General features: G+C 37.7%; 1 protein-coding gene across 4 annotated transcripts in view; it reads right to left on the bottom strand.

Moving 5' to 3' along the window:
* GPC3 (glypican 3) overlaps positions 1-11,306 on the bottom strand; it is a 470,409-nt gene that overhangs the window by 177,879 nt on the left and 281,224 nt on the right. The window contains exon 4 of one of the 4 annotated variants that reach the window (XM_011930701.1): positions 1,931-1,999. The exons of the other annotated variants lie outside the window; for them this stretch is intronic. Within the exon in view, the coding sequence (XP_011786091.1) occupies positions 1,931-1,999 (69 nt within the window). The remainder of the gene's footprint in view (positions 1-1,930; positions 2,000-11,306) is intronic. 4 annotated transcript variants of the gene reach the window in all.

The raw sequence follows: 11,306 nt of genomic DNA on the forward strand, positions 1-11,306 counted from the left end.
TTGTTCCATTAATATCTATTATTCTGTGAACAAACATTCATGTGAGAACTTATTTCACTAGGATTAAAGTATTCTTGGCACATTCAGGAGCACAGTACACATTCTCTTGACCTACACCTGTTCCCAATCCAGCACCAAAATCAAATCTTTCACACATCTTTCACAGTAACTTGTCTACTTGCAACCCACAGCTGTGAAATCTCCTTCCCCATTGAAAGTCAGCCCTTTGTATCAGTGAATAGTATCTGGTCCACAGCAAGACTTTAAAGTTTTTGACCCCCTCCCCGCCCTCACCAGCCCCAACCTACTGGAAAGGGGTGCAGCTGAGGCAAAAGTAGGAAGGTCAAGAACAAATGATAATGTCGCCACTCTGCAGTCTGACCTTTCTTCCCAAGCCACCCAATGTGGTATTATCAAGCCAACTTTCCAAGGCTCTGTGTGGGGTAAGGGGCAAACAATGGTGTCCTGCCAATAACCCTACTCCTCCATCTGAAATGTGCCATATCTTATCAGACAGGATGCATTTTCTTCCACAAATCTACCATGAAGCAAATTCTTCTCATATACAAAGCATTTGTCAAATATATTCCCTCCTTTGGGCCCTTCTCCCTACATCTTTCACCTCCACACTATGTGAGCTATAGGTGAATATTATGAGCTTATTTTGAGAAGTGGACACTAAAAGAAAACATAACTTACAAAGAGATGCAGCATTCACATTAAAGAAGTCCTTTCAGCTTCACACTTGGGAAACGTCAGGCTATGCTGGGAGACTTGAGTCTTATTCTTCAGCAGCCCCTACTGAAGAAGTCAGCCTCCCAAGTGGCATTTTAGAAATCAGTATCCTGCCCAGAAGTTTTAGGCTCTTAAATAAGAAGTGCAATCCAATTTCCTTTCACTGACTAATGTATCTAGTTAAGGATGCTGCTACCTTTAAATTTGGTTAGTTGGAGGGAATTTATTGGATAGGTGAGTGTCTCTATCAAAAGACTGGAATATAAAACCTTTTTGTTTTCCATATACCGTGATTCCTAAAGGTGTTTTTTATTTATGTGCCAGACTTATGACAAGGAAAGCAATAGTGTTCTGCAGGGTTACAAATCCTGAAACATAAGAAGAAGGCAGGGCCTCTGACCATATCCATATCCAGGCCAGGAAAATAATTTTTTTTTTTTTTTTTTTGAAACAGAGTTTCGCTCTGTCGCCCACGCTGGAGTGCAGTGGTGTGATCTCAGCTCACTGCGAGCTCAGCTCACTGCAAGCTCCACCTCCCGGGTTCACGCATTCTCCTGCCTCAGCCTCCCGAGTAGCTAGGACTACAGCACCCACCACTGTGCCCAGCTAATTTTTTGTATTTTTAGTAGAGACGGGGTTCACCGTGTTAGCCAGGATGGTCTTGATTTCCTGACCTCGTGATCCACCTGCCTCAGCCTCCCAAAGTGTTGGGATTACAGGCGTGAGCCACCACGCCTGGCCAGGAAGACATTTTAGTAACCTTAGCATCATTCTTTTCTGCCAGGATCCAGAAGCACCATCCTTGCACCTACATAAGGAAAATACACTGCTGGGACCCAGCAAGGTATAGATCAGGGGTGTCCAATCTTTTGGCTTCCTTGCGCCACATTGGAAGAAGAAGAATTGTCTTGGGCCACACATAAAATAAACTAACACTAACGATAGCTGATGAGCTAGAAAAAAAAATCACCAAAAAATATCATAATGTTTTAAGAAAGTTTATGAATTTATGTTGGGCCACATTCAAAGCCATCTTGGGCTGCATTCAGCCTGCAAGCTGCAGGTTGGACAAGCATGGTCTAGATCATGCAGAGCCCAGTAGGCTGGGCATCAAGAAACCTGGCCTACCACCCCACTTCCACCTCTCACCCACACCAGGACTCTACTGTGACCTGGTCCCATAGCTTCACTCTACCTGTAACTCTAGCCCTATACACAGGAGGAAGATAGGATATTTGAAGTGCCATATTTTCTTCTCAGTTTCCTTGAAAAAAAAAAAGGTGAAAATTACTTTCTGAATGGAGTATGTTATTGCAGGGCAGGGAAAATTTTATTTTCTTGACCTATGCCTGAGGCACCTGTAATAAAAGACAAATTAAAAAGGGATATCCATACAAATATGTTTAATATAAGTTTTACATCACACAAGAGCCTTTAGAAAGGAAGACCCAAAGAAATGGGGAAAGCTGTGGATTTTTATGGTAAGTTTGTTAAGGAAATGGAGAGTGGTGAATTGTGATTGGACAAAGAGGTTATAACCGAATGGTAATAAACTGGGGGAACTTAGCCAGGGCAGTTTCTTCAGATTTTTCTTTGTATCCCTGTAACTTTGGAGGTAAAGATGTTTCTTTCTTCTGGGTATAGGGTGGGCACCTCTCACATGATGGTCTTATGATATACTTCAGAAGAGGGTCAGTTAGGTTTTATGACCTGCTTCAGGGGAGAAGGGTGAGGGGAAGGTGAGAGTGACTTTCTTGTTTTGGGGGTTTTCTTAAATGCAAAGGTGCCATATTTTGGGGTGGTGTGTCCTGAATCCCATTATTACCAAAGACTCTGAAATCATGCAAAAATTTGGTCTGATATAATTCACTCCTATACCTTATAATGAACATGTCAAGAAATGCAGCTACTCCATTGGTTAAAATCTAACTGTCATTCTCAGGCCCCTATTCACTGTTGGTTCTGGGAACTCTCAAGTGACAAAAAAATTCAGACTTGATCTTTTACTCCAGATGGCTGAACAGAGAAAGAAAGCCTATATCGAAAGCTTCTCAACAATACCAACACTTCACGTTTCTTACACAATACCCTATTCCAACCTAGTGCTTCATAAATAACTTCTACATCCATTCTCCATTCTCTTTACTCAGTCCTACCAACAATGCTCTGAGGTATACAGAGCAGGTATTACTTATTTATTTATTTTTTTGGGACAGGGTCTTGCTCTGTTGCCCAGGCTGGAGTGCCGTGGTGTGGTCACAGCTCACTGCAGCCTTGATCTCCCCAGGCTCAGGTAATCCTCCCACTTAAGCCTCCTGAGCAGCTGGGACTACAGGCACACACCACCATGCCTAGCTAATGTAGCTAGACACGGGATCTCACCATGTTGCCCAGACTGGTCTTGAACTCCTGGACTCAAGTGATCTGCCCACCTTGGTCTCCCAAAGCGCTGGGATTACACAGAATGGGTATTATTAGCCCCGTTTTTAGATATAAGGAAACTGAAGCTCACAAAAGTTGGGGAACTTAAAAGCAAGGTCACAATGTTAGTAAATGGTAGAGCTGGGACTTGAATGCTGATCTGTCTGATTCTAAAACCTATGTTTCTGTTTTCGATTTTCCCGTGTCATAGATTTCTGTCACCGGCATAGGCTCTGGGGATTCCCAGTACTGGGTGTGGCCCAGGTCTGTGGTTATGTGGACACCTTACCCATAATTGGAGGACAGTAATAATGATGAAAAATCCTCTAAACATATTCCAAGAAATGGCTAAAGTTGTTCAACAGAAAACTGACATTCAATTTTAACCTAGGTTTCAGGTAGTATTTCAAGTGGCAGTAAGCCAATAGTGGGATGATTTAAATTCTTTGGTCTGCCAAGTAAGAGACAATTAGTAACCATACGAAAGCACTGCATGTCAAATTCTAGAGAAGAGGAGGCTCCCAAGTAGGTCTAGCCTGCCACTTGCTGCCTACAGGATGTCCCTTGACCCTGGCTCCAGAATTCAGATTATTGGGTCGACTACAAAATCTTTGGTAATTCCTACATTTAAAAAAATTCTGATGTTTAACCATCTGATCTTTGGCAAAGTTGACTCCCTATTCAATAAATGGTGCTAGGATAAATGGCTAGCCATATGCAAAAGATTGAAACTGGACCCCTATCTTTCACCATATACAAAAATTAACTCAAGATGGATAGATTAAAGACTTAAATATTAGACTTTGAACTATAAAAATCCTAGAAGAAAACCAAGGAAATACACTTCTTGATACCACCCTTGGCAAAGCATTTATGGCTAAATCCTCAAAAGCAATTGCAACAAAAACAAAAATTGACAAGTGGAACCTAATTAAACTAAAGAGTTTCTGCACAGCAAGAGAAACTATTAAGGGAGTAAACAGACAACCTACAGAATGGGAGAAAATATTTGCAAACTATGCATCTGACAAAAGCCTAATATCCAGAATCTATAAGGAACTTAAATAAATCAACAAGCAAAAAACAAATAGCCCCATTAAAAAGTGGGCAAAGGGCATGAACAGACACTCCTTAAAAGAAGACATACAAGTGGCCAATAAAGATTTTTAAAAAGTGCTTATCATCACTAATCATCAGAGAAATGCAAATCAAAATCACAATGAGATATCATCTCACAGAATTTAGAATGGCTTTTGTTAAACAGTCTGAAAACAACAGATGCTGGTGAGGATGCAGAGAGAAGGGAACATTTACACATTGCTGGTGGGAGTATAAATTAGTCCAGCCACTGCGGAGGGGAATTTGGAGATTCCTCAAAGAACTCGAGGTGAACTACCATTTGATTCAACAATACCATTACTGGGTATATAGCCAAAGGAAAACAAATCATTCTACCAAAAAGACACCTGCACCCATATGTTCATCACAGCACTATTCACAATAGCAAAGACATGCAATCAACGCAGGTGCTAGCAGGCTGGATAAAAAAAATGTTGTACTTATACACTATGGAATACTACTCAGCCACAAACAAGCATGAAATATTGCCCCTTGCAGCAACATGGATGCAGTTGGAGAGTATTTTCTTAAGCAAAGTAACGCCAGGACAGAAAATCAAACACCGCATGTTCTTACTTATTAGTGGGAGCTTAATGTTAAACACACACGGACATAAAGACGGGAATCACAGACACTGGGAACTACAAGAGGAGAGAAGGAGGAAAAGGGAAATGGGCTAAAAAACTATCTATTGGGTACTATGCTCACTACCTGGGTGATGGGACCATCCATACCCCAAACCTAAGCATCACACAATACGCCCATATGACAAATCTGCACATGTACTCCCTGAATCCAAAAAAAAGGTTATTTGAAACTGTGATGTTTTTATGTTTCTGAAACATATATTTAATATTTTGTAGGAGAATCCTGTCCTTATGTAACACCAGTGTAATTAAAACATCCAAAGGGAGAAAACCCAGATCAATATTCTGGGTTTAACAACCTGGAGAGATTCAGCAAGATGAGGACCTAATATGCACTGTGTTTAGTAAATTTAGATGATTGATAATGATGACATGAGTCACTTCAGTGGAGAAGTTCTGAAAATAAGAATCATAAGATGTAGAATATATGGAGATTAAGCAAATACATGGAAAGCATACACAGTTGTTTTACATAAAGGTTATGTCATGTGTCTTATTAAGTATAATTAATATAATTAATCGTGTGTTGGTAATTTTCAGAGATAATTTTTAATGGGGGGGCAGAGTTTATGCTGCAGCACATTAGCTCTTTTGGTTGACGTACTCTTTTTTTAATTGAATATTTTAAGACCCAATATACATAAAATAAAATGCATCCCTGAATTGTGGTTTGATGAGATTTGTAAATGTATACACATGTGTAAACACTACCTCATAATGCATAAAATATTGTCATAATTTTATAGTGACTGACATTTTAATCACTACAGATGAGATTTGTCTTTTTTAGGATTAGATTGATAACAGAAAGAAAGAATAGAAATATAGAAAATAAATATGGATAGATTCAGTATTTACATATTTGTTTCTGCTTTTTTGCTCAGGATAATTTTTTCTTTGAGGAATTCTATGTTGGTGGTTTACCATAGTTTGTTCTTTTAATTGCTGAATAAATATACCAAATATGTTTACACATTTGGGTAGTTTCCACATTTTTGCTTTTGTGAATAAAGCTGCACTGTTTACTCAAATCTTGTCATTTCATTTTCAAATATATGTTTTGTAAATATTCCCTCCCAGTGTCTGGTTTTTCACTTTTCTTAGTGATGCCTTTTGCACAGAACACTTTTTAAAAATTTTTGATGAACTTGATTTTATCTATTTTTGCAGCTTTATGATTGATGCTGTTTTCTATCCAAATAAGTCTTTCCATATGGCAATGTCACAGACATATTTTCTTCAGAACCTTTACCGTTTGTACATTTATGATGAGGTATTTAACCCATTTTGTGTTAATTTTTGTATATTGTGTGATGTAAAGATTGCTGTTTTCACGGCCTAGGTGATGGGATCATTGGGACCTGAAGCTTCAGTGTCGTACAATATACCCATGTAACAAATCTGCAAGTGTACCCTCTAATCTGTAATAAAAGCTGAAATTATTTAAAAAAGAAATAAAATAAATCGATCTTAAATAAAATTTTTACATGGCTAGATATTACCTGTTGATTTCCCTTTCACTGACATTTCTACTTCATTTCACAGTGCTTAAATCATATGACCTGTTGGCTTTCTACTTTCACAAAGTTAATGACATTTTTAGGCCTAATGCTTTTCCTTTAAATATTTTTCTCTGATATTTAAAAATAATGTGTATGCTCTGTTTATCTGTCATGAATGCTATCCATTTGTTTATCTGATTAACTTGTCAAACTTTCCAAGTTATTTAACACTCAAGAAATAATGATTATGTTTTTCCAAATATTTATCAGATTATTTCAGTACAATTTGTTAAGATCATTTCTCATTTAGTTACTTCAATTTTTTATTTCTTTAAATTTAATTGGCCATATTTGTGGAGCTATTCCTGAATTCCATTCTGTTTATTTAAATGTTTGTGCTTATGCAAATATATCACTCTCTTAATTGAAGTGTTATTATAATGTCTTGAATTCAGCTAATGAAAGTTCATCCAACTTAGAAAAAAAAGTGCTTTTCTGAGAAATGTTGCCAAATACCATTTAAATTTAGTCTTGGATCATTGATGGATTCATCAGAACCCTAAAGAATTAAAACTAAAACTTCCTCTGGAAGTTATGCAATTTATCTAGTTGTCTAGTTTGGGTGAGTATTACCTGTGGCATTTGCTTTGTGGTACCTTGGGGCTGAAGGTGGAGTTGGATGGGAATTTCATAGTTTTCCAGTTAAAATAAAATGATGAATTTCAGTTCATTCTCTTGAATCATCTATCATACCACTATACAATTTCATTTAATTAAATCTTAAAAGTTTAAAAACAATATATACATTGAAATTATGTGATATACAACATAAACTTTTTAATAGTAGCAACCGTGCCCATTTAACAATTCTACAGGTATAATAAAAATGCTAATGTATGTTAATGTTTAGTCTGTGGTTAATGTTTTGTCTTGTTAATTTCCCCAGGGCTTTTATTACTGATTTAAATCTGCCACACTACTCAACTGATTGCACTGCTTCCACAAACTGCATGGAGGTAGCTCAAATGAATACTGATTAACAGAAATGAACAAACATTTGGCTAAGCAAACCATTCTTATTATAGGCTTGTAATCATTACATACATTTTCTTACAATGAGATGGGCATGGCAGGCATTTTCCTCTCTCACCTTTCCTACAGAAAATATGCATATGAGCATTAAATTAATTTATAACCTTGTACTTCAGGAAGAACATCATTATTAATTAACTATTGATTGATCTGATATAGAGCACAGAGGATAATGAACAGACCTGGTGACAATGTAAGCGTTTTTTTCTTTCCTCATCTTTCAGACATTTTGCTGTGACTCATTGTTAATTTCTTGACCATTAAGAGAAAAGCTCACTAATAATTTGTAATGTATTAAAAATCAAGCAATTTTAAGAAATCAAGTGCTATTATTTGAACATTTCATACAAGTTAGTTCTTGAAGTAAATTAGAATCCAAAAAAGGGACAAATGTCCTACAGATCAGCCTGCTGCTAAGTTGAACTACAGCACGGTATTATCGTGAAAGGAACACACAATTTGAAGTCAGGATACCTGGGGCCCAGTGTCAGTCCATCCTCTTACCATTTCAATAACCCTAGACAAGTCATTTACTTTCCTTGAAACTCAGCCTCCTCATCTGCAAAATGGAGATAATTAAAATGCCTGCTGGACCTGGCTGTAATGTGAAGATCAAATGAAACAATGGTTGAAAGTGTAATGTCTCCCCCAACCAGATAGAAATTTGACTCATTCAAGTGGGGACTACTTCCTTCTGCAGCCTGCTTTGTGTCATAATCCTGGCTCAGCTGGTCAGGAACATGGGTAGCTATATGTCCCTGAAAGGGAAGCACATGGAAATTGCCCAAGTCTGGCAGTCACACAATTGGGTCTGGTCTGATCTGGAATATCTGGAATATTCTCTTCTCTTCTTCTAATATCGAATCACCAATAGGTGGTATGTGAGTTTGGCTGTTTACTCTGTGTCTCATTCCCACATGCTTGTGTCTGAGGGGCTGAATGCTGTAGGGATGGGAGACAGGTTTTAAATGCTCCTTATGTAGAAGAGACTTACATTTTGCTAATTTATATCTGCCACAAACGGAGTCTGAGCTGAAAGCAGAATCCTGCATGTGTGCCTAACACTTCTTATGCATTACCAATCCCTTTGCAGCACCAGGAGTCCATGACATTATTATTTAACCACGTGAAACCATCAATGTGCAGGTTAAAAGAGAACTTTGTGTAGTAAATCAACTCAATACTGATTTCAAATACCACTCCCCCAAATATACTCATCTCCTTGTGTCCTTTGCCCTAGTGAAAAGGAATTACCTCCTATTCAATTGCTCAAGCCAGAAGAAACCAAATAATTTCTGGTGATTTCTCCCTCTCTCTAACTTCTCTACATCCAGACACGAAGTCTTGTTTATTGCCTCTTATAAATAACCTTTCAATTTGTGAACTTTTCTCTATCTTTAGGTCTAGGATTCCATCAACTGTCTCTTAGAGCAGTGCTTCTCAAACTTTAATGTGTATACAAATCACCTGAAAATCTTATTCACAGAGTTTCATCTTCAACAGATCTGGGGTGAAGTCTGAGATGATTAGTAAGGCCCTAGCATAGTGGTTCTCAAAGCGTGGTCCTAAAACAAGCAGCATCAATACCATCTGGGCACTTGTTAGAAATGCACATTTTGGGGCCAGACTTGGACCTACTGAATCAGAAATCCTGGGAGCGGAGCCCAGCTTTTAACAAGCCCTCCAGGGGGTTCTGATGCATACAAGTTGGAGAACCACTGCCACACAGACCATCCCAACAGCCTCTTAATTGGTCTCCAAAGCTCCAGTTTTGACCTCCTCCAATCCATTCCTTCCAGTTCTCTGAGACCTCTCGGGAGGTCCTAAAGGGCAAACCTATTTTCATAATAATACTAAGACTTTATTTGTCCTTTTTACTCTTATTCTCTCACAAGTACACAGAGGAAATTTCAAGAGGCAACATGATGTAAAATGATATCACTGCTCTGAAATACGTATTTGTGCATTCTAGAATGTTCTAAGGGAGCAAGTAAAAATACATGCGTTTTCAGAGTTTAACTTATACTCAGAACTTATTGCTCTTACTGGCTATTTAGGTTATGCATACCATAATCTTTGTAACCTTCTTATCATTTAATGAATTGTTATTTGGAAATCTAGAAGTTTTGTATCTATGTGAAAATATATGAAGTGAACATACTTTGTAGACTTATTTTGCAATAACACTTTAAAATATTTTTTGAAGAATATAAATTTTAAATTTTTTCTACAACTTACTGGACATATTATACAATAAGATACAATTTATCTGCAACATGTTTTTCTGATATTTAAGAATGGATGACTGGCTTTGAAAAAGGAGATTAGAAGACTTACTTCACCAACCCACAGCGGCAATGTCTACATCTAAAACTGATAAAAACATGTCAAAACAACTTATCACAGAGTTCTGGCTCATGGAAGAGAGGGATCTACTCTGTAGATTACAATTGTAATTAAGAAACAAAAATACAACAAAGGCTGTCTTTTCTTTGACCTTATAGACATGCATAATTTATTTTATTTTTCTGATGCAAAAGAACATTTTGGAACAGGATATTAGAGTGTAAGTTAAATTGTAGAGTCATCTCGAAATTAATTATTTGGAGTTTAAAGAAAATGAAATTAAACATTTAAAGTAAATGTTATGAGCTCTTTAAAAGTCAAAAGTGTTTATTATGGCTTTTCCAAATAGAAATGAAAAATGCAGTGAAACATACTATAGGGTAAGTTACTCCATTATATTAGCTGTAGAAGTACACACAATAGTGAAAAAACTAATAAATCCCTGTAGAGGCTGGCACAATGGCTCACACTTGTAATCCTAGCATTTTGGGAGGCCGAGACGGGAGGATCACTTGAGGTCAGGAGTTTGAAATCAGCCTGGCCAACATGGTGAAACCCCGTCTCTACTAAAAAAAAAAAAAAAAAAAAAAAAAAAAAAAATTAGCCAGGCTTGGTGGCAGGCACCTGTAATCCCAGCTACTTGGGAGGCTGAGGCAGGAGAATTGCTTGAACCCAGGAGGCGGAGGTTGCAGTGAGCCGAGATCACACCACTGCACTCCAGCCTGGGGAAAAAGAGTGAGACTCCCTCTCAAAATAAAAAATAAAAAATAAACCCCTGTAGAGTTGACATTGCTGAATGCCTGCTGGGTGAAAAGTCATAGAAGAAATCATGCCACTCTCCAATGATGGAGAAACAAACTCATCAAATAAAAGGTTTACCCACAAACATAAAGCCCTCTTTAGTTAATGTCTCTTCTGCAGAATGTGTTTTTGCCTTATAAATGCACAAATCTACAGATTTGGAGTGGAATTGCTGTTTTGCTTATATCATCCAGTATTAAGCACTAACTAATCATTGAAGATCTATTATGTGAAAGCTTTGGGGGGAAAAATAAAACAAAAAACATGAGTGGTGCTGAAATATTCAAAGTGTTAAATAACATTGTTAAAATTAATGGTTTTACCTTAAACAAATGTGATGACATTTGCACTGATGCAAAAGCTATGGTGGGTAAAACTGCTTGCACCTTATCATGAGTCAGGGTAGTGACACCAAACTGCAATAGTAGTCATTGTAGTTTTCACTGCCAAGCACACACATTTTTTAAAAAGCTAGTTTCACTTAAGAATGTACTTGAGAATGAGGGAGCAAGATGGCCGAATAGGAACAGCTCCAGTCTCCAACTTCCAGGGCGAAGGACACAGAAGACTGGTGATTTCTGCATTTTCAACTGAGGTACTGGGGTCATCTCACTAGTGAGTGCCGGACAATCGGTGCTGGTCA

The sequence above is a fragment of the Colobus angolensis genome, unplaced genomic scaffold (genome assembly GCF_000951035.1).
Source record: "Colobus angolensis palliatus isolate OR3802 unplaced genomic scaffold, Cang.pa_1.0 Scaffold88, whole genome shotgun sequence".
Classification (NCBI taxonomy): domain Eukaryota; kingdom Metazoa; phylum Chordata; class Mammalia; order Primates; family Cercopithecidae; genus Colobus; species Colobus angolensis.